General features: G+C 38.8%; 1 protein-coding gene across 2 annotated transcripts in view; it reads left to right on the plus strand.

Annotated features, from left to right (window-relative positions):
- Window positions 1-25,244, plus strand: part of SH3RF2 (SH3 domain containing ring finger 2) — a 145,680-nt gene that overhangs the window by 109,903 nt on the left and 10,533 nt on the right. For both annotated transcript variants that reach the window (XM_063445246.1, XM_063445247.1), the window contains exons 5-6: window positions 14,203-14,285; window positions 19,269-19,439. In XM_063445246.1, the coding sequence (XP_063301316.1) occupies window positions 14,203-14,285; window positions 19,269-19,439 (254 nt within the window). The remainder of the gene's footprint in view (window positions 1-14,202; window positions 14,286-19,268; window positions 19,440-25,244) is intronic.

The raw sequence follows: 25,244 nt of genomic DNA on the forward strand, positions 1-25,244 counted from the left end.
TTTCCCCTCTTTCTTAGTTCTGACCTATTTTCGTGACATAAACATAATTTGTCATTGTTAACTTTTCCACATGACCGGATTTGTTAAACCTTCCATACTGTTGATTTGTCAAGAATAAAGCAGTATTTTTGTGGGTTCTGTGCACTCATAATTCCTTTCACACACGAGCACTACTTTCATTATTCAATTTCTAACTTAAGGGACTCGATAGTCATCAGAACAACTACAGCTTATTGTATTTGTTTTGATGAGTATAATCATTCCCTTCATGCATTTTGCAGTCAACACTGTCTTTTCAGAGAAAAAGCAGTGTTTACATTACAGCCTAGGGATACCTCCAATGGCCACTCCCTTGATGGCTACTAGAGGTGCTTCCTGGGCAGCACTGACATTCAGTGTATCCACCCTCTGCATGGAGACACTGAACTTTCCTCATGGAAATGCATTGATTCAATTATCTATGAGGAGATACTGATTGACCAGGGCTGTGTTTGACTTGTGCTGGCTCTGACCCTGATCTGCCTCCTTGACAATCCAATGCTTTTGTGATTGGCCGACATCACAACTTCTGATTAGGTCAGCCAAAGACGCAGATCAGGGCAGAGCCAGCACCAACAGACTGGCTTAAAGGTAAGAATTTACTATATTTAGGGGTTCAAAGGCGACTAGATAGTTTTTTTAACATTATAGGGTCAGGAATACATTTGTGTTCTTGACCCTATAGTGTTTCTTTAAGATATGGTTATTCCATTTAAGAAATATTAGGAAACTGGATGAAGGTGGTACATGAACAAAGATGTTGTTAAAGGATGTTGTCATTTTGAAAGGATACAGATTGTAGAGGGAAATATATAACTTCATATTATAACTCAACTATACCAAAAACCATTAGAACAAAAATAACCAAAGTATATTTACTTTCATTTTTGTTAATCGTTCATGTAGGATAGTCAGTCTCTGAACTATGTATGAATATACATTAAGTTTCACTTTAAACATGATTCTTTAAACTTAAAAGCAATATTGCAGGATATCAAAGGAATTATTGATGTATTTTTTACTGAAAATGAAAGATTATCCTCAAAATGTTTTTTTTTTTTTTTTCAAACACAGTGAATGTGCCTGCTACCAAGAGAAATGTATGAAATATTTACTCTGCAGGCTATATTAAAAATAAAATTAAACTTTCAAAATGCATTATACCCAGTGGTGGAACTAAAATAGAGAGGGCCCTGGCACAATACTTTTTTTGGGGGCCCCCCTCTTGCAAGGATAGAAAACAAGGTAGATAACCGTCTGTCGTACAACTGCCACAATGCTTTAACAGCTAGGGATCTACCATTTGCCCATTCTTGCAGGGTTGTACTTAAAACTGAGCAGTGTTTGTATGTTTAAATGTAAGCATGTATATGTGTATGAATGTAGGGGTGTATTTGTGTATAGTGTTGTGTTTTGTGTTTTATGTACTGTTGCCATTTGAAAGCTGTGCTTTACTTGTGTGTAGTGTTTGCCTTTGAGTATAGGGATGTGTCTGCAGGGCCGTCATCAGGGGGTGAAAACCATTTATGTGGGCGGGGTTTGGAGACGGATTTGGGGGCGGGCTTGGAGGCGGGCCCCCAGGTGCCCAGATGTTGATCAGTGTTAGGGGCCCCAAAATTTCTGATGGCGGCCCTGTGTGTCTGTATGTAGTGTTGATGTTTGAATGCAGAGGTTTATTTGTGTGTAGTGTTGACGTTTGACTGCTGAGCTGTATGCACATATACAATATGCACTGCCACACACACACACACACACACACACACATACACATAGACAAACGTAGATACACAGACACACAAATACACACACTGACACACATGCAGATACACAGACACACACTGTAACACGCATACAGATACTTCACTAAATTTTTTGGAGTATTTTATAAAAGTTAAATTTTTATGAAAAACAGTAACCAGAATTCCATTAAAATCCCAACACAGTCAAAAGATACCATACGACAACAAGGACTGCCTCTGAGCGTTTAGATTCACCCTAGATAGTTATGTCCTTTTTTATCTTTTTTTTTTTTTTGCATGACATGATTTGATCTTGTTAGAATAATACCCTCCTCACCTTTCATTCCACTATTTATAAACTTGTACTGTATCGTGCAGTATGTCTGTACAATGAACAATGGAACACAATATGCTGGAGATTTATAAATGAACTAATAAAACAATAATTATACTTTTGGTAGTACATCCTGAATAGAACGTAATTATAGTGGTCAAAATGCTTAACCCCTTAAGGACCAAACTTCTGGAATAAAAGGGAATCATGACATGTCACACATGTCATGTTTCCTTAAGGGGTTAAAAGAACTTAGATGCCATTCTAAAGTGATTATTAGCCTAGTCTTCAAAATATAACTTATCGAACAAGCCTTGCTTGTTTGATAAAATATCTTTACAGCACATTCCACTGCTTTGTTGCAGTATTTAGATATTTTTATCTGTCCCTGTTCAGTTTGTGACTATTGAGATCTGTGAATTTCCCAATTATCAGTCAAATTGATCAGTTCTACCTAAGGATCTGTATATTCTCATCACAATTGACAATGCAGTCGTCCTCTACTTTCACAAATGGACCTCTGATCTAGCCTCTAAAGGTAATTAATGGTCTGCTTAATTAGCAATTGCAGATTTATGCAGCTTTGGTACAGTTTAACGAGTCTGGTCTGTTATGGCTAAATTAAGAGAGAGAGAGAGTATGACCTCCCTTTTACGTACATTTGACTGTTGCATTATGTTAAGACTACAACTCCCATAAACACATAGAAACATAGAATGTGACGGCAGATAAGAACCATTCGGCCCATCTAGTCTGCCCAATTTTTAAAAATACTTTCATTGGTCCCTGGCCTTATCTTATAGTTAGGATAGCCTTATGCATATCCCACGCATGCTTAAACTCCTTTACTGTGTTATCCTCTACCACTTCAGCTGGAAGACTATTCCATGCATCCACTACCCTCTCAGTAAAGTAATAGTTCCTGATATTATTTTTAAACCTTTGCCCATCTAATTTAAGACTATGTCCTCTTGTTGTGGTAGTTTTTCTTCTTTTAACCCTTTAAGGACCAAACTTCTGGAATAAAATGGAATCATGACATGTCACATGTCATGTGTCCTTAAGGGGTTAAACAATGTTGCCCCATTCTTCTATTCTGGAGTTTGATATCTGGATTTCCCTTGTTTAGCATCACCTGTAGGATCCCTGTCGCTTTAAAAAAGAATAGTAAGTACCAAAAATTGTATATAATAACATTCTAAATACCACATTTAAATATTTGCTATCTGTCCGTATAGATAAAAATCAGAACAGTTTTTTTAAGCAATACAAAGGACTTAACTGAAAATGACAATAGTCACCTTACATTGTAAGAATGAAGTGTTAAAATTGCAATTTTAATTAGAATAAAACTGCCATTTTTCTGGAAGGGACAGTTCCTTATTTCCTCACCATCACCCCAGTAGACACGTGACATATGCATAGTCGTCCTCTTGGCATGTGCAATAACCATTACCCCAACCCAAAAAACTCAGACAACACTTATAAGGGAAAAATTATCACAGCTTTAATAAATTAATAAATATTAAAGAGTAAAATAAGGTCATTTTCAACATAACTTAAACATGGCAACCCCACCGCCTTTAATAATTATATCCCGGACAATGACCCACTTAAACAATAAATTGATACCACATTATAAACAATATAAATAACATAAAACACATAAACCACTGTCACCCCATGTTTTACAATGTAGAGTTATACCGAGATTCCTTTCACACACACCAGGTTCCGAGCTGCCAACAAGCTTGAACTTGATACCATTCCAAAACCTAACTATTCTTACTGAACTAAAACTATCCCACATATGAAAAATGACCTAACCCCCCCCCCCCCCCCCAACTTATCTATCCATCCCCCGCCTACGTGACCAAATGGGAGCTCAAAATGTTAAAAAAAAGGGAGGGAGGGAGGGTGGGTGGTACAAGAACAGGTAAATAAGGATTTAATTAAGATGGCATCTGATCTAAAATGGCCCCTATATATACCCCTATGACACAACTCTGATCCCACTGCGCTCAATACCCAACCACTGACACTGTCAACATTCTATTCCTGTCTCCTAGCAATGTCAAGGCCCATTCCTCTTAGCTACACTGCTCCATGGGCTACAATTCATGCATTTATAGTAAGTTAGTAGTGCAACTGAGATCCAAATGAAACACATCACTCTGTAGCACTTCCGTGTCTAGGCTGAAATCATCACCCCAGAATGTTCTATCACATTCTGCATACACTTCTAGGCTAAACGCTATAGGGTTACTTGTAGGCTAAGCACTATGGGACTCACTTTATTTACATAGTATGCAATGGCTGAGCCAAGCTATCCAAATTATAAAATAAAATAGTTTTTCAACTAAAAATGAGAATAAATAAAATTGCCTGATCGATAGTTAAAGGAACACTATCTGTATTCCTAAGTCAATTGCAATAAAAAATATATATATTTTTTAAGTTTCACATAACTTTTTACAGCGCCAGGACTACTTCTGTGCTGCTCACCTCTCACTGAATCAATGCTTTCCTATGGCGGATTCTGCATCATGTGACCGAGTTTACTGGTGGGGGACTTAAGCCTGCAATGTAAACATTGCAGTTTCTAAAAAAAAACTACCATGTTTTACAATGCAGGACTAAATGGACAAGGACACTACACCAAGACCACTTCATTGAGATGAAGTGGTCTGGGTGACATTAGTGTCCCTTTGACTTTTGTTAAGCAATAGAGTTGTGGAAACCCTGCAACAGTTTCCTTTAAACTTCAGGTCTCAATTCCCATGTTTTTTTCTGCATTATTAATAAAAGGCACACAACATTTTCTGTGGCAATGGATGACGTGATTAATAAGAAAAATGGTATTGAACATCTAAAATGATAAACAGTTATAGTAAGGGCTGACAATCAAGAGTTAATATAATATTATATTCCTACTTGAAACATTGATGATTGTTGCAGATACTACTAACACCCAACAAACTAAACAGACAGCAACATTATTGGCTGTCTGAAATAAATGCTCGCTGTGATAACAGTAATGGGATTTAAAATTCATCGTGCATTAAGGGGGTTAGCTAGTTTTGACAGGTACAGCAGTGGGCTGGAAAGCTTATCAGCCGAAGACAGGGAGAATTGTAGGACTTAGCTACATTATCCCACGCTGATTATAAGACACAGCGTCACGTTTTAGGATGGCAGATTGCACAGTTTGATTGTGGGATAGTTTGATAATTTTGGGTTTGAATGAATACGCAGCTGGTGATTAAGGGAAAAGGTGATCAGGGGTTTAAAGCACATATTCAAACAAAAAGCATTGTATTACTTGGCTACATTACAGATAGTGGTATTATTTCTGTTCTTTGTGACATGGTATCGCATTTACATTTTATTATGTATTTCTTTCCGATGCCTAAGCCAACTGGGTAAATGACGTCTGATTTTGATATCTAGCAAACCTTCTTTTCAACCACATAGGCCAATATTACTTGTATGAATAGATTAACATTTTACTTTGACAATGTGTTGTAAGTCAGACATTATGGCAAAAGAACACTGATAATCAAAAACAACTCAAATAGCGTGCCCTTCTCTGGGTCCTTGTTTAGATTTCAAGATAGTTTTAGCTTACTTTTACTTTCTTTTAACTTACATTGGTAGGTACACTGGTAACAGAAATGGGTCTGTTAGTTAATGAAGACTAGGAAAAGGCAGACATTTTAAATAACTATTTTTCTTTAGTTTATATTAATGCGGATCCTATAGCAAGAGATATGCAAATGATTGCTGCAAAAAATTGCAGATAACTTGTGATTGGATGACTCGAGACAAGGTGCTACAGCAGTTAAAGAAAATTAATGTAAATAAAGCTCCGGGGCCTGATGGTATTCACCTACGAGTACTTAAGGAGCTAAGTGGGGAAATAAGTGAACCTCTTTATTTAATCTTTCAAGATTCTTTTGTTTCAGGTATTGTACCGGAGGATTGGAGGAAGGCAGATGTCGTTCCTATATTTTAAAAGGGTTCAAAATCCTTGCCTGGAAGTTATAGACCTGTGAGCTTAACTTCTGTGACTGGTAAAATATTTGAATGGCTATTAAGGGATAATATTCAGGAATTCATTGGGAAGAACTTTGTTATTAGCAATAATCAGCATGGTTTTATGAAACATAGGTCATGTCAAACTAACCTAATTGCATTCTACGAAGAAGTAAGTAGAAGTATAGATCAGGGTGTTGCAGTGGATGTGATCTACTTGGATTTTGCCAAGGCATTTGATACAGTTTCTCACAATAGGTGAGTCTTCAAACTAAAAGAAATTGGAGTAGATGAATATTCTTGGGTAGAACTTTGGCTTAAGGATAGAGTACAACAAGTTATCATTAATAGTACATTTTCAGACTGGACAAAAGTGGCAAGTGGTGTCCCTCAGGGTTCTGTTTTGGGATCGCTTCTATTTAACATATTTATAATTGATCTTGAAATAGGCATTGAAAGCCATGTTTAGGCAGCAATATGCAATGTCAATCTGCAGTTGCTAAGGCCAGTAAGGTTTTGTCATGTATAAACCGGGGCATAAATTCTTGGGATGAAAATATAATTTTGCCTCTTTATAAATCTCTGGTAAGACCACACCTTGAATATGCTGTGCAATTTTGGGCACCTGTTCTAAAAAAGGATATCATGGCACTAGAAAAAGTGCAGAGACGAGCTACAAAATTGATAAAAGGAATGGAGCATTTTAGTTATGAAGAAAGGTTAAAACATGTAAATCTCTTTAGTTTGGAAAAAACAGTGTCTCAGAGGGCATATGATAACATTATACAAATATATTTGGGGCCAATACAAAACATTATCTGGAAGTCTATTAATAAACATAGGACACAAGGTCACGCATTTAGGCTGGAAGAAAAGAGATTTCATCTAAGGCAAAGAAAATATTTTTGGGGTCAAGAAATAATTTTGTCCTACTTTGTTGCAAAATTGGAAGCGATTTAGACTGTTTTTTTTGCCTTCTTTTGGATCAACAGCAAAAACATATGTGAGGAAGTCTGAACTTGATGGACGCAAGTCTCTTTTCAGCAATGTAACTATGTAAATATGTAACATATTACAGAGAAAACATTCCATTTGCACCAGACTGATTATACCCAAAATGGCAGCCCAGATCACAAATGTTATCAAACTCCCTTTACACAAGGGAAAAAACTAATTTAGAACATCATTTTGAACTTGGGTGGGCCTCATCTGTGAGATATAGATTAGACTTGAAGAATTGGTTTTAGAATAACAGTGATTCTGCTGAATTTGGGCAAAACGACGATTCTGCCCAAAAAAATGAAACCAAGCTGCCACAAAGACTAATCTTAAAGCAACCGAAATACCCAATGGTCAGTTTCTTCAAGATTTGGGGTAACTATTTTCCCACTGGTGGCACTAACTGCCAGCAGGCAAATAGTTAAAAACTGCTAAACTAAAATACAAGTGCAAAAAGGGATTGCATGATGTATCAAGTTTATTACATTCAAAATTAAATATACTAAGTCCACTCAAGGGTGCTCACAAAAGAAGAAATTGTACGCTATGTAAATTTAGTTGGAGTTCTCTGACTAAGCTTGCATAGCGTGGGCAAGCCCTTAAAAAGGGTTTACCCACATTGCAAGCACATTCTGCACAGACGCATCAATGGGTAAAGATGGATTAATTTTTTATACATCACCATTTTTATTCTGTTGCAGCTTTTTTTTTTAAATTTCACTGTTATGGTTTCTCTTCTATCACCACTGGGGACTTGCTTACCTGCTACTAATCCTGAAAGATTTATTGTTATTATTAGGCTGAAAGAGAACATTTAGCTAATCAGACAATCATTTGTAATTAGCTAGCTCCATTGAGGTAGTAGTTATCAATATTATTTGATTAACTTTTGTTGCACGGTGGTGATTACTATCTAAGTATTAACAGCACATGATCCAGCTGTATCTAACTCAATACTTTATCTTCATTCATTATCCCAAGATTGCCTAATTTTTAGAGACTGTGCCGTAATTCTTCTACTTTGAAAGAAGGACAGATATAAATGGCTGTTTTATGAGCTGGTGATTTTTTCCTCCTATTATCCTGTATCTGATCATGCTGCTTCAAATCACTTAGGTTTACCTGCAATATCTGAACTATGTTCCTGAGTGTACATTAGATGCCTTCCTGTAACTATCTTTCACCTGTATAATTTAGGAATCCTCAGCAAAGTGTGCAATCCTACATTTTCTTTAAGTTCTTCCTAAAAGAGATTCCTATAACTCATTGTATCATAAAAAATACTCTTTTTCCTACTTTACTCTTCTGTTAAAGAAGAACTATAGGCACCCAGAACACTTCATCTCAATTCAGTGCCCCTGTCCCCTGTAATGTTTACATTGCAGGTTAATTCCTCCTTGAGTGGTTGTCATACTGACAGCCACTAGAGGTGCTTTCATGGCACATACTGAGTAAAACGGGATCATGTGACATGGAAGACCCCTAGGAAAGCATTGATTCGATGTTAATGTGTGTCTGTGTGTTTGAGCATGTTACTAATTTGGACCTCAATTTAATATTTATTTAAGTTTTTCAAATCATTTAATATTTTCAGATAAACTTGTAAAATGATTTAATATTTAGAAAAATATTGAAATATCTTAATATATTGATATTTTAATATATAGAAAAATCATTTGAAATGCTAATCCTAAAATGTATCATTGAGGCCTAGGTTTAGGCATGTGGCAAGTTATGCATGTGAGCAAGTGGCTACTTGTGCATGTTTTATGTGCATGTGGCTAATTATATGTATGTGTTTGTGTGAGTGTTGATGGGAATGGGTGAGTGGCTCTGCAAATTTTCATTGCCCAGGGTCCCTCAAATGCTAAGAGCGGGCCTTAGTCCCTGATGTGTAATGCAGTGTTGTTAATCAATCAAGACATTTTCTGAACTGCAAAACAGGTTTCAAAGAGATGACAATACAAAAGTAAAGGACCATTTTAGTGCTATTAATGTCAGCAAAGTCAGAAAATCTAATCAGTCAGTTAAAACCAAATCTGACTTATGGTTTGTTCATTAATCATTCGATGTTGAGCTTGACAGACTGATATAGTAAGGTTAATGGTAAAGAATACTAGCACATTCTCAGGCATTTTAATTACATCGCAGGCTGAAAGTTACAGACATTCAAGTGCAAAATGTTGCTGGTGGGTGACAGATGTTTAATTAAAGGGGCCGTTTACACCATAATCACTATAAGATGTTTGTGGTTATGATGTTATTGCTGCATATAATGTCCTCTGGTTCTTAGTCTAAGAGGTTTCCCCCTGAATGCCACCCAAATGGCAAATGGGTTGGGCTGTGGCCATTTTGGGGACCCCAGCTTCATTTTCAAGAGGTTTGACCGCTTAAATTGTAAGTTGACGCACATCTGTCATGGCCTAACCTGTATTTTTTTTTATGTCCCCCTGTAACTGTCCAAGTCATCTGTGACTCCTAGTGTTTTTATTTTGGCCCCCCTAATTCCTCTATTCACATTTATTTTTTTCCTTGTTCACGGTACTTTTCAGGGATTCTTTTCTATAGTGACACAAACTATCCTTGTCCTCCTCTGCCTATACTCTAACCCACCATCTTATTCTGAAATACCATGCATACCGACTGCGGAGCAATCGCAAAAATACAGGCAAGGGACATGACGATCAGGTGAGCATTATGGTTGTATAGAGCTTGACAAAGGAAGTGGAAGTTTACCTTAAGCCTCACACTTTGTCAAGCATTGTCAAGTGTAGGAAAGCTTAGGGAGAAGGGAAATTGATTGAAGAACGGTAAGTATGGGGTGATGGATGTCCTGATTTGTCTCTAAGCAAGTCGCAAGCGTTCAGCGCCATTGTGTGACTGCTTTCAATGTACATAGTCATCTCTGTATTGTGTGTACCTCTATTATACACAAAGCAATGTGTGTGTCTGTATATGCAGCTGTAGGTCAAGAGAGGGGTTCTGTTGCATTGCTAGTGTGTAATGTATTTTGTATGTTAATTAAGGTAAGTGACTGCAAAGAGCTTGCTCTAATAGGACACTGGGTCCAGATATCTACCAGGCCAATCAAGATAACCTTTTGTTGTCAGCAGGGGCAGGTTGGGATGGGGGTCAGGGAGGCAATTGCAGACTGTGTCCGGTCCTCGGTCAGTGACCGAGGACCCAACACCAGGAGGGTGCCCGGTGGCTTGCTCAGTATGCTGCCAGGTGCAAGGCCCCTCCACGCTGCCTGGCCCGGCCGGAGAGCCCCTGTGGTCGCTTGTCTGCAACTCTGCACACTGCGAAGCTGCAGACCGGATATCACCACTGGACCACCAGGGAGCCCACTGAATTACCAGGGAGCCCACAATGAACCACCAAGGAATGAGAAGAGGTATTTAGTCCCCCCTCCCTCCCTCACACCATCACCCACCTCCCACACATTATTCCCCCCCTTACCTCTCACCATCACCCCCCTCCACCTCACCATCACCCCCTCCCTCTCACCATCGTCCCCCCTCCCTCACACATCACCCCCCCTTCCTCACACCATCACCCTCCCTCCCTCTCACCATCACCCCCCACCTCTCACCATCAACCCCCACCTCTCACCATCACCCCCCCACTTCTAACCATTACCCTCCTTCCCTCTCACCATCACCCCCTCCCTCACACTAATACCCCCTCCCTCTCACCATCAGCCCCCTTCCTCACACCATCACCCCCTTCCTTACACAATCGCCCCCCTTCCTCACACCTTAATCCCCTCCCCCCCCACACACACACACACTTCCTCACACCATATTTGTCTTACTTCATAACATCAATATCTGTTATAAAACCAGGAAAAGGTGGGCATGGATGGTGAGCTGATTCGGTGGTGCAATAGGCCACTTGACTGGATTTGCCCCCCAGGCCTAAGGTTGCCAGCCCTCCCCTGGTTGTCAGGGTGGACTTGCACAAGGGGGATTGGGGGGAGAACTAGAGTAATGAATCACTTAGTAGTCCATTATTTTACTGTGTGTTCTATTTGCCCAACTCTGTATTCTCATGAAAATGAAAATGTCAGTGGTCAATGTTTTTCTTTACTGTATAATGTGGTCTATGCAGTCTGGATGTTTCTACAATAAAGGGTCTACAGTAAAGAGTTATTTTGAGTGGCCAAGAAGAAGCTTGTGTTGTCTCTTCATTGAGGTCTCACAGGATATTGCTATTCATTGTCTTTGTAACGGATCACCTGGCACCCCGACTTAGTACCTCCGTTAATGGATGCTCCTAGTGCTTCCTGAGGACTCCAAGCACTCTGGCAGACACCACAATCACCGAATCCGAGAAACCTTTTAATTCTCCCAAGCGTATGAATGCTGTAGACCATTGAATAGGAACCATACGAATAGGCTTGTACTCCTAGCAGTCAACTGGAACACCATGCAATAAATCCTTCCCCCCAATAATGAGACGACACATCACTTTGAGGGTAAAACAGGAACTCTGGACTGGCTCATCCAGCCTGGCTTTTATTACACTAATCCACATACAGGCCACACCCAGGGGGAGGCATAAAATAACCAATCACATACATGGTTCAGCCCACACATCCCCTCCCCTCAGATAACATTAAACTCAATTATCCGGTACACTTTTTCAGCCAAGTTCTGGATGTACCCCAAAACCCGGGGGTACACCTTTAAATCCAGCATCGCTGGATAGCCCTTATTCAGGGGGACAACATATCCAAAATTCAAGTAATTCGGATGAATGGTTCGTGAGATATGGGGTTCCAAAGATTTGACCGACCGCATGGGTAAAGTATCCGAAAACAGTTCCATGCATTTTGGCCCTGCGGTCGGTCACAAACAAGGGAATGAAAACAGGCGAATTGCCTGTGTTATAGAGCCTGGAGAGGGTTTGAATGAATTCCCTTGTTTATGGGGTTCTTTCTACCGAACGGCGGGTCATTCGGTAGTTTCCATACGAATTTCTGGAAGTATGGAGGTCTCAGCGGTGTTTGCCTAGTCAAGTGTCCGATTTTAGTTCCAGACACTCGACGGCAAAACACCGCTGTTCGGTAGTTTAAGATGGCCGCCGCCACGTGTTTGTTTCCCGAATGGCGGCCACCCAGAGGACAAAGAATACATTACACTGATTGCCAATTACCTGTTTGCAACATTGTTGCAAACTGTAATTGGAGGCACACTTGTTCCTGGGTGGTCTGGTTGTTCGGTAGTTTCACTCAATATAATAAATGGAGTGATTCTACCGAACAATCAGATGAATGCTGCATACATATCCCAGGTTAAACTTAACACACAAATACACATATAATATTACAGGCAGTACACTAGAATATGTATCACAGTCTTAAAGGGACAGTAGTCCCAAAAGTCCCAATATGTCCATAGATGCTGTTAAAAGGGCCAGTAGCAGCAATATACAGTACAATATGCCCCAAATAACCCAGGGGCCATAGTCAGCAGGTAGGAGGCTAGCAAACAGGCTTCTCCAGGGCCCAGTGGCGAGGTTGGTTTCGCCACAGTCTTCTATAGAGTAATTACTAATAAGAGTATTGCGAGAGGACTAGATGGATAATATATATTGCCATATAGTAACCAGGCACCAGCACAGGATATCCTGCATTGCCAGTGAATACACTGCCAAAGATGAGTCCTAGCATTTAGTGGAGCAGTTAGTTGTATCGTACTTGAACTGTTGGCCCTTTCGGTAACAGATGCCAGGGCCGTATCGTTACATATGGCATGACAGACATATTTACTATAGGCACCAAAACAACTTTAGCTTAATGAAACAGTTTTGGTGTATAGTACATGCACTTGCAGTCTCACTGTTTAGCTTTCTGAGTTATGAGTTAATTTATTAGTTAAATCACTGTTTATATAGCCATAGTTACACCTCCCTGCATGTGACTTACACAGCCTTCCTAAACACTTCCTGAAAAGGAACATAGATACTTTAAGTCCCTGTATAGAACAGTCTGTTTAATCTTGAATTTCTTATCTCCTGTTCTGCAGCAGATAAAAACTACTAAAGCAAGTTAAGGTATGATTAAAAATGAAACCATTTCTTTTTCATGCGGGTTGTGTCAGTCACAGCCAGGTGAGTTAAACTTGTGCAGTGAAATAGCAGGGGCATGATCTAAAATTGAAAACTAAAACTGCTTCATTAAGCTAAAGCTGTTTTGATGTCTATAGTATCCCTTTAAGGTTAGCTGACGTTGCTTGCAAACATCATCAGCTTAGCTGAAGTGTTAATGGTGTTCACTTTACTCATGAGCAAATACTTAAAATACCTCAGTCTTTATCAATTGTTAGAAAAATTAGTCATTTAGGTGTTGAATTCACTTTGTGTGTATGTACATATTTTTTTCATGAGTGTTTCATGTAAACTATAGGACCATCCATCACAAAACTGATTATGGAAAAAGTGTCATTGAAATGTAATGGAACAGGGGGGTTTCTTTGACAACATTATGGTTCATTATCAATGGGTTAATATTTAGGAAATTATTTATAGTTAAATGTATCCCCAATATGTACACTGGAAAAAATCTCACAAATAAGCTATTCTTTGTTTGGGATTTTGGGACTAAATTTTGAAAATTGCCGTTCAATTCTGCACACTTATCAGTTTGGTGGATAAACACAATGGCATACTTTATCCCAGGGATAGAAAACCTTCGGCACCCCAGATGTTGTGGACTACATCCCTTGATGCTTTGCCAGCATTATGGCTGTAAGAGCATTATAGGAGATGTAGTCCAAAACATCTGGAGTGTTGAAGGTTGCCTACGCCTGCTTTATCCAATGGCTTGTGATTTGTCTTTTCCCTACTTTCCCATTCGTTAGGCTTTATCTTCCCTAATTGATAACAGATAATATATATTTAGCAATTTGTTATATAACTGAAAAGGATAAACAGGCACGTGGATGTAGATAGAGAACCTAAGAAATCTCTGAAATCCATTAGAAAATACTATTGGTCTGTAAACAACTAAAGTGAATCTGAGAACTATTCTAACGATATGTCATTTTGTCCTAGGTGAATGCAGTGTATTATACTACAGGCACAGGATCACCCTCAGTCGCCATTCCAAATTCACAACAGAGTATCTTGGCTAACATGTAAGTACAAATCAGTATCTCTTTTATCAGATATAATATACAGAAATATATTATCACCTATCACAAGAGGTCCGGTACAAACCTTTTAACTGAATATCTAATATGAAATAAAACGCCTGAACAGAATGCAAAATAATAACAAATTAGTTATGAAGGTATCTCAAAGAAAACAAGACATTCAGCACATACTAGTGGGGAAACTGGAACTCACACCATAACTTGAAAACCTTGAATTAAAAAGCATCAAAAAAAATGAAATGCTCAAGAGGTAATGTACACCAAGGATGTATATTCATGAGTTTGGTGTCTAATAAGTATTACTTCAAAAAATTAAATATGAATCCTTCACTGAGGAGCGGGGTTCAATAAAAGTCCCATATAACTGTAAGGTAGGTTTTAAACTTCCTTATGACCACACCTACCATGTAAATAATACTTTAGATTATTTTTCCCTTGAAGAAAGCAAGTGAACATTAATTTTGCAAATGTGCATTCTGCCAGATACATTCGGTCACGAATTTAGTAAAATCAATGCTTCGTGAATATTTAGAATCCTATACTGTGCATGGGCTTGAAATGCGAAAGCACTGATTTTTCATCTAGAAAATCACAATTATTAATGAAATGTATTTATTATTTTGTTTCTAACACTGAACTGTAATTTTCTGATTTGTGTGGAGTAACATAATTGTAGATATTTGTGGGATATGCCTCAAGAAAGACAAACAAAGGGGGTTATCATCTTCTTAAACTATTTTCATTACAATTTAGTAAATCATTTAGCATGTTAATCTATCCATTAGCTTTATGGCATAAATCAACCATAAAACAGCTTGTAAATGAAATTCTCGTCAAATATGAACATTAAATGAATTTAGCCCCATTAGAAACTGACTGTATCCACTGAAAGTGAATCAACACACATAAACTAAATAGAAAGCTCACGATTTTAAATCACATCATTAAAAATGACATGTACTTCACCCCAACATAATGCGTAATGCTGAGGTAAAGTACATGTCAAGTCCTGCCATAGTGTAAGAGCCATGACATTCCTTAACAGAACATGCAAAGAGCTTGCTTTGGAACATGAAGGGCATGAATACTTGTTATGTATTTTCAATATTCAGACACTCTCTAAAACGATTTAGTGAAGTAGACAAGTAAATCGAAAGTTAGAGGTAAATCCTGCACTATGTTTGCATAGCTTTCTTTTTACCCGGAATTTCTAGTCCAGCTTCTGTGAAGTCATCAAGATTGATTTATTTTGTCAGATACTTTTGTTGCATCCAATACATAATTCTCATAGAGAAGCATTTAATAAATTAGGATGCTCCACCATTCAGATGTTTCTCATAGAGAACCATTGAATCCATTATTCTATGAGAAGCATAAACAGCATTTGGCATCATCCTTTGGCTGTAAGTGATAATGCCAAACGTAGAAGCGTTCAATTTTTAAAGGTCTTAAGGAGAAAGTGCCCTTAGTGTTTCTCACTCTGAGAGCTATGGCATTGCAACAAGGGAGAAATCCTCCCTCAGTGTGCCAGTGCTCAGTGGGCCACTTACTAAACTTGGCATACTAGACACCTGCATTCCCCATTGGCAGATGCTACTTTGCCAAAATATAACTGTGTCCTGACTGGTGGAAGTGCATTTATTTATTTTGCTCATGTTCCGGCATTGGCATCACTATAAAGCACGCATGGAACCTGTGCAGGAAGAACACAGTGATCTTAGTGCCAATCACTGGCCACCAGGGAGAAGATCCACTCCAGCCCTCCCAGAGCAAGGTAGGGAGGCTGGGTGGACCTCTTGATTTACAAAAGAAAATGTGTGTGTGTACAAATGTGTCTATAATTATGTTTTTGTCTTTGATTGTGTTTCTGTACCTATGAGTGCCTATGTCTGTGATTGTGTGTGTGTCTCTGTATGTCTGTGAGTGTGTGTATGTCTGTGGTTATGTGTGTCAGTATATCTGTAAGTGTGTGTGTGTGTGTATCTAGTAAAACAACCGAAAGGCCTTTCTTTTGTTGATCTTTCAGCTGTTTAGTACATAATTCCCTAAATCGGTTGCCTTATGTGAGATTTTCATATTTAAGGTTACCAAAATACTGCACTGTATCACTAACATCACTAACAGAGCAAAGCTGCTACAGGAAACTTTTCCGCTGGTGGATTAATGGCAAATTATTTTTACAGGTATGGAGAAAAAAGGGATGGGGTCATTACACTTAACAACACTCCAGCATTATAAATAATTATATTATTCTTTCAAAAAAACAAAATTCAAAGAAATTTAATTTTGGGGTTTTGGTGGCTTGTAAAATTAGTAAATTGATAAAGTAAGTAACAATGAACCTGAATCTGGGAATGTAGAGGGTAAAATGCAATTTTCCAAACCAAAGGCAGGGTTATTCACAAACCTTCAATTGATAGTAAATTAAAGTATAGATTTAATATTTTTGGTTAAGCTTGTAATATTTTTGGTTAAACTCTTTAAATTATTTACTAGTTTAAAAAATATTTTAATAACTTGATATATAATATGTTTTAAAATTTTAATATTTTGAAACAGAATCATTTTAAAAGTGTATCCAAAAATATTAAGTTATTTCAAAAAGCGTATCCAAACATATTTAATTAAGGCCAAAGATTCAGAATTGCAAAATTGAGATCAGTGGCTTTGACTATAGCTGAGTTGGAGAACCAGTCTAAATTGCAATGTGTTGAATTAGCCAAAAAAAAAAGACAGATCACCTGCCACCCTGACCGGGTGCCTCCATTATTCGATGCTCCTAGTGCTCACCAAGCACTCCACCAGACACCATCAGCAGTGTAGCTGTAGCCCCCTAGTTGCCATAGCTTGGTTGGGGGTCTCGCTGTCCCTTCCCACCCTGGACCACTCCTGGATCCAGCTCCCAGTGGGAAGGCCTCTCTTTCAAGAGAGTATAGCAGGTATAGCTGTGAAGCTTTTATAAGAGCTAGTGATAAAGCTTGTAAAGCAGGTCCCTACAAACACGAGTCGAGGCTCTATGTTGGGGAGTAAAGCAGGACCCTTCAAACATGAGGCGAGGCTCTATGTTGAGGGTAAAGCAGGAATGGTTTAATGGTAGCCACACTGGCCTTTTATGCAAGTCTCCAAGAAGGGGTGACACCCACATGGACCTTGTTGGGGACAGGGACCCAAATGTATACATCAATCACAATAGAGTTACAATCTAAGGCACTCCCACACATAATACAATAAGCCTTCCCCTTTACTTAGGAGATAATCGAGTCAAGCACTATACTAAACTCAATTATCTCCAAACACAAAAAAAAACATTTTACAAAACCTCAAAAGTACCCCAAAAACACATGAAATCCCCACAATTATTACATCCTTTGATAGCCCTGATCTGGGTGACCAACATATCCAAAAATCACCCAGATCAGTTCAGGGGTTCAGGAATTCTATGGAAGTCCCATTTTGACCGACCGCACACATGGTTTCATGCCCAAAACATTTCCACAGAACCAGGCTGTGCGGCCGGTCTACTTCGAGGATTCGAAGCAACATTCGAATTACCGAACGAAGCTGTTTGTGGATATCGTTAGTGTATGTCTCTTGTTCTGGGGCATCTTCTTACCGAATGCCGTTCGACTTCCCGTTCGAGTAGCCAAACCTCCATGGAAGGTAAAGTTTTAGCGGTGGTCATGCCGTCGAGTTTCAGATTAGAGTTCCATGCACTCAATGACCAAAACCGTTGTATGCGTTCGACAAAACAAGATGGCCGCCACCATGTTTTCGAATGCCACTTCGATGGCTTCGGGAGTTCAACAGTTCGAAGTGCCACTTTGAAAGTTCGAATGGTTCTTGCTATAAGTCCAAGAGGCACAAACAGTGTTTTTAAACATAGGCTACCACAGGGCCATAGTCACAGGGTAAGAGGCTGGCCAGTATGCCCCTCCAAGAATCCATTTATATGAACAGCTATTACCTTTTGGCATTCATGGAAATGTTATGACTTGTAAAAGAAAAAAAACTAATTCCATACAAAGCTGACTTTTACTCAGCTGGTATAATAGAAGAATATTTATTGCCCAATTGAAGAAAAAAAAAATGTTCCCCCAATACGACAGCACAGCGTGAAGCAAATGGATAAATAATTCCAGCAAATATATTTCCCACCCATATAATATAAGAAGCATGTTGGACACATACTTTAGTGTTTTATGTTGTGGTTGAATTGTTTAGATATATATTATGTATGAATATATCCATTTATTAATATATTTTGCCTCTTTACAAACCAATGGTAACCTGAAACCAGTTTTAAACGAAGAATACTGCAGAACTGGACAAAGTGCAGAGACGAGCTACAAAATTATTAAGGGGGATAGAAAACATTAGTTATGAGGAAAGACTAGAAAAACTGCATTTATTTTCTTTATAAATAAAGTGCCTCAGAAGGGATATGGTATCACCATACAAATATAAACAGAGTCAGTACAAACCGCTATGAGTTGACCTGTTCATTAGCAGGAATATTCAACAGACATTTAGACTGGAAGAAATGAGTTTTCACTTACAGCAGAGGAAAGGGTTCCTTACTGTAAGAACAATAAAGTTGTGAAATTATCTGTCTAAATAGGTGGTCTAATCAGATTCTATAGATAATTGAAAGAAAACATTGATGCTTTTTTGCATAAACAGAATATTCAAGGTTATAATTGATATGTATGTAAACAGGTTGTTGATCCAAGAATAAATCTGATTGCCATTATGGAGTCAGGAAGGAATTATTTTCCCTTTTTGTGGCATAATTGGAAATGGCTGCAATTGGATTTTTCTTGCCTTCTTTTTGGATCAACAGCATAAAAGAATGGACGTCATTTTAGTCTTTTTTTAACCTAGATAACTGTGTAACTATCCATCATTGTATGATGTGCATGGAATAATTGTGCAATCTCATCTAATAATTTCTTGTTATATTGCCAGGTATGTTGTTTTACACCCGTACACAGCTAATTCACCAGAGCAGATAAACCTCAAGAAAGGAGAAGGAGTTCGTGTTCTGGGAAAATTCCAGGAAGGATGGCTTCGAGGGGTCTCGTTGATGACAGGAAAAATTGGCATCTTCCCAAGTCACTGTGTTAATCCAATTTACAGGTTAACTGATTTAATCATTACTATTCTATGCTAATTTAAAGAAACATTCCAATCACCACAACCATTGCAGAAGGACCACATTTCATTTTGTACAAAGTCAACATGGTTTCACTACTTTCATTGGTGGACACTCCTAGTACCAGCGCACAATAGCGGTTAAAGTGCTTGGTGTGTTCCTTACATTTTACAATACAGATTTTTTTAGAGTTCAGAGTTTAGCAGAAAACCATGTGGTTATTGGGACTATGTATAAAAGGTGTTCCTAAGAGAAATGCAAATATGGTCACACTTCACCAATGCATTGTGTCTGCAGGTTCCACAGGTTCCACAGGTTTTCATGGTGGCAGACCCACTTTTAGTACTTTACAGAACATTTCACTTTTTTTATATAACTTGTTTTATAGCTGAAACATACTGCCAATTGGAAATCAATGCAATGGGAGTTATTTATAATAGTAGTTTTGTTTTTTTTCCGGTTGTCTTCATAATTTTCCAATTGCATTATTTTTTTTTATGTACAAAACCGTTGTGTCACTCTTTATATATTGGCACATTTTGCTGGTTCAAAAATAGATTGACTAATTACAATTAGCGAGCTTTAGTGGTTATGGTGCTTTGAAGGTTCCTTTAAAACATAAGTACAATATCTATGCCATAGATCACGAATATGATGATAACTGTAACTCCATAACTATAAACACAAATGGATAGACAATGTCTGTCATATATCAGAAATATGATAGAGTTATTTATCATTAATAACATTACATAAATCATTACCATTACCATAAATGCCATCACATCATGTTGGCAGGATGGATGAAGGGACCTCTCACACCTATACGCTACATATGGCTGCTAAATATATCATTTTATAAAGTATGCCATAATTTTTCCTAGTCTTATGGGGTAGCTCCACATTCAACTCTAGAGATAAGAGAAGATGTTAAAGTAATGGTATGACCACAAATGAGCTGTCTCTACAAGGAAGTTCTCAAATATCACTAAATGAATGCAGTTGTATAAGAAAAAGATAGATTAAATCTCTTTAAAATCAATGTGGACAATTACAAGTAGTTAGACGAAGTACTTACTAAAAGTTATCAATTTACATTTTTATTTCCATTTTCAGGCATGGAAGTTGACTGTTAAATCCTTTATCCATTATTAAGTGTTGTCAAAGTAACATGTTGATGTTTTAGTTTACAATCTGATAAAACTGCTTGTGTGAAATCTGTGCCAATTCTAGCTCTTCACCACTGTACAACAATTAGAAGCAATTGCAGGGCAGAGAAATGATCAATCACCACATTTTAACATCTGGAATTAGTACGTGATGGAGACTAATTCATTTAATTTACTGTTCTACATAAAGAACTTCTAAAGTTAAATGAACGCTGTAGGCACCCAGCCCACTGCAGCTCATTAAATTGATCTTGGTGCAAACTCCCATCACCCTTAACCCTGCAGTGGTAATTGCAGTTTTTATAAGCTGCAATAATTACCTCTGAGGGTTAACTCCTCCTCTAGTGGCTATCTATCAGACAGGCACTAGAGGGACTTCCAGAATTGAAATGCACTTTTGGTCCGTTATCTGACGCTGGACGTCCTCACGTTCTGCATGAGGACTTCCAGCATAAGATTTTTCCCCATAGGAAAACATTGAATAATGCTTTCCTATGGGGAAATCCTAATGCGAGCGCGGCCATTGCTGCACATTCACTTTTCGCATTTCTCACGTTGGCGGGAAAGGAGCATGGGTGGAGCTGAGACCCAGGTAAGTGACTGAATGGGTTATTAACCCCTTCAGTGCTGCGGGAGAGGGCCTTGAAAGATAGTGAAGCTATTGTGCCAAGAAAACCAGTTTGGTTTTCTGGCACTATAGTTTCCCTTTAAGTATATCACCATCTTTTGCCTTTGCATTATTGTGTCTCTAGTGATGTCTCTTAGTTAGTGATGTCTCTTAGTTCTGTAACTCAAATCGAGGGTCTCCTGGGAGCTCATCACTCTGCATATTGGTGTTACTGAATTTACATTTCCACATGAGCAATATTAATTTTGTTCATATTTGGACTGCATTCATTAGCTGATCATTTCATCTGGCGTGCTCGTCAATATATGCTTACCAAACTCTGACAACATTGATACCGCTGATATGAAAGTGTAACTTTCGCAATAGCAATATGCCAAGTGAGGAGCAAAGCCACAGCTACTAGAGGACCTTTGGTGTCCAACATCTCATAAATGGTTTGACCTTAATGTAGGGAATGGCACCTGAGTCAGGCTGGACTCATTATTGCTACAGAGAGCTGTAGTGGTTATGGTACTTTCATATTAGAAATAATTAGCCATGTTACTAGATCACATAGATCTTTGATTCATCTGGACAAAGCATTACAGGAATACTATTATCCAGACTGTCAAACAGTAAATTGGAATTGCAAGAATAGAAAATGTTCTCCAGAGTAATTCCAAATGAGCAAGGATGGACCATTGATAATCCTAACAGAATAGACTATTTGCATCTTCTCCGATCCACAAGAATAATAAAAGGATGGTAGATTTCAACTGGTTGACAAATACAAACGATCATCTCCTTGTTTTAGTAGCATCCTACATTAGCCATGCACTGTTTATTAACTAACTAATCTTTTTCCGTTTACATCATTTCATTGGCGGTATAAAGGAACCAGAACAATTACAAGCTCTATTGCTCTCTTTCACTAAAGTGGGATGACACAATTGACAAAAAAAAGTCTGTTCTTGCAAACTTAAAATGTTCTGTTCAAGTACATACCTGCATTTTAAACTCAGAAGATCTTTCTCATTCTCCCCATCCTTATGAATTCTGCACGGATGTGCACAATAAATTCTTATTGCCTCTTGTGTTGGAGAGAATCCATGCTCAGAACAATTGAGCAAAGGGAATAGAAATCATTGTTTTTCTCTTTTTTTGGCTTTTTTACTATTTTATTTTTTTCAATGTTCTTCCCCTAAAACTATAGCAATAAAATGCTAACTAGAAAAGGACATAAATAGAAATATAATCACGAACGCAGTATTCCTGCTGAACAGGCATATCTTGATGGCAAAGTCTTTTTTTTTTGTGCAGAAGCATCCTTGCTAATGAAATGAATTGGTACGCTGGGTGCTTTGCCAGAATGTAGCTGTATTATTAAGTTGTAAATCAAGCTCTCTAGGCAGCAGCAAACAACGCGAGGCAGGGAAGTTGAAATTGTACCGTATGGCATAGTTTAGGTTGAGTTATGAGATCTTAGTCTATAGCTGTGGGGAAAGAGAGGCCTGTTTGTGAATCTTTACTCATAATACATACGGATTTCTCCACACTTAATTAAAATACATAAATATACTTTTTAATTCCACTCCACCAGTAGCTCTATTTCATGCACGCTGCCTATAAATAAAGGGTGTAAGCTGTAAATGAAGGGACACCCGTGCAAAATTATAAAAACAAATAGGGCCATTTCTCACTAATTTAAACTAAATCGGCCCCAGTAGTGGAAACGAAGGGATAGAGCAAGCCTTTGCAAAGAGAAAGAGCTCAGAAGAGCTATAGTCCCCAGCATTTTCATTATGTTTCCTAATTTCATAATGAGAACATGGGATGCAAAAGAACCAATAGATTTTGCAAACTGTAGATAAAATATATGAAGCTATGCAGAAAAGGTGATGGGCTCACATTTTAGGCTTGTTTTTTGCTTTTACTATTTGCGCCTATTTATTCCATCATTTGTGCTAAAATATTCCTTGCTGTGCCTCTTCTGTTTTTTGTTTTACTTTTCCATTCTGGTTCTTTTTTTTTTGGCTCGCAAATGTGTTTTCAGTATATAAAAAAATACTTACCAAAGGCTACCTTTTCGTTCTCACAAACAGTCTGCCGCTGTACAATTAAATAATATAATCTGTATTAGAAATACAAATAAAAAAAATAATATGATCACATGGGCTATACAAAATCAACTCCCAAAAAATACTTGTATATACATCTATTCAGCCACACGATTAAAACCACCTGCCTAATATAATGTTGGTCCCCCATATGCTGCCAAAACATCTCAGCTAAGGAAATAATTCTCCCCTCCTTGCCTTTCTGTTTCTCAACCACACATAAATCATGCCTTTCCTACCCTTCAGACATTCTCCCCAGCTACTGACCAAGAGGTGTCTGCTCTTCTTTGCTCCTCTCGCCCCACCACTTGCCCGCTCGATCCTGTCCCATCTCACCTTATCAGATCTCTCTCCACTTGTCTCGTGCCTTCTTTAACACACATCTTCAACTGCTCTCTCTCTTCTGGCATCGTCCCTGCTGACCTTAAACATGCCACTGTAGTACCTATACTAAAAAAAACATCCCTCGACCCATCCACCCCCTCTAACTACCGTCCCATATCCCTGCTCCCTTTTTCCTCAAAGCTTCTGGAAAGACTTGTCTTTACCCGTGTGTCTCATTTCCTCAATTCCAACTCTCTCCTTGACCCCCTTCAATCTGGCTTCCGCCCTCTCCACTCTACAGAGACTGCCCTTATCAAAGTTACTAACGACCTAATCGCAGCTAAATCCAAAGGCCACTACTCCATACTTATTCTTCTTGACCTCTCAGCGGCCTTTGACACCGTTGATCATGCTCTCCTTCTTCAAACTCTTCAATCGCTTGGTCTCTGTGACTCTGTCCTCTCGTGGTTTTCCTCTTATCTCTCCCAATGCTCATTCAGTGTCTCTTTTTCTAATGATACCTCCTCCCTTCATCCTGTCTCGGTTGCAGTCCCCCAAGGCTCTGTCCTTGGTCCTCTTCTATTTTCTCTTTATACTGCCTCTCTTGGCAAACTTATTACCTCTTTTGGATTCCACTACCACCTCTACGCTGATGACGCCCAGCTATATCTCTCCTCCCCGGACCTCTCCCCTGCCGTCCTGCAATGTGTCACTGCTTGCCTTTCTTCCATCTCTGACTGGATGTCCTCCCGCTTTCTGAAACTCAATCTCTCAAAAACTGAGCTTTCCTCCTCCTAATACTGATCTTCCTCTTTCGCTCTCCCTTCAAGTTTGTGGTACCAACATCAGTCCATCCTTGCAAGCGCGCTGTCTTGGCGTCATACTTGACTCTGGTCTCACCTTTGAGCCTCACATCCAGCATGTTGCCAAATCCTGTAGATTCCATCTTAAAAACATAGCCCGCATCCGCCCCTTTCTTGCACCAGATACCACCAAGGAGCTTGTCCATGCTCTAGTAATTTCCCACATGGATTATTGTAACCCTCTCCTGATTGGTCTTCCCAAAAGCCGTACTGCACCCCTACAGTCCGTAATGAACACTGCTGCTAGACTGATTTTCCTCTCTAGTCGTTTCTCTCACACCTCAACCCTCTGCCAGTCCTTACATTGGCTTCCTGTATGCTATAGGAGTCAATTCAGGGTACTAACTCACACCTATCAAGCACTGAACAACTCTAGCCCTTCTTATATCTCCCCAAGATCCATAGGTATGTCCCTTCTCGGTCTCTCCGCCCTGCCCGTGACCACCTCCTGTCCGTTGTCCGCACCCGTACGGCCAACTCACGCTTTCAGGACTTCTCGAGGGCGGCTCCCTTCCTATGGAATAGCCTGCCTACCGCCATCAGACTCTCCCCTAGTCTTGCATCTTTTAAGAAGTGCCTTAAAACCCATCTCTTTAGGAAAGCTTATGGCCTCCAAGACTAACCCCAACCTCACATACCTGTCTCTTGCCCTCTCCTAAAGGGCAGCCCACCTTATTTGATTACAAATTCCTGTCCTAATGTGTTTTAC

The sequence above is a fragment of the Pelobates fuscus genome, chromosome 3 (assembly GCF_036172605.1).
Source record: "Pelobates fuscus isolate aPelFus1 chromosome 3, aPelFus1.pri, whole genome shotgun sequence".
NCBI classification, from domain to species: Eukaryota; Metazoa; Chordata; class Amphibia; order Anura; family Pelobatidae; genus Pelobates; species Pelobates fuscus.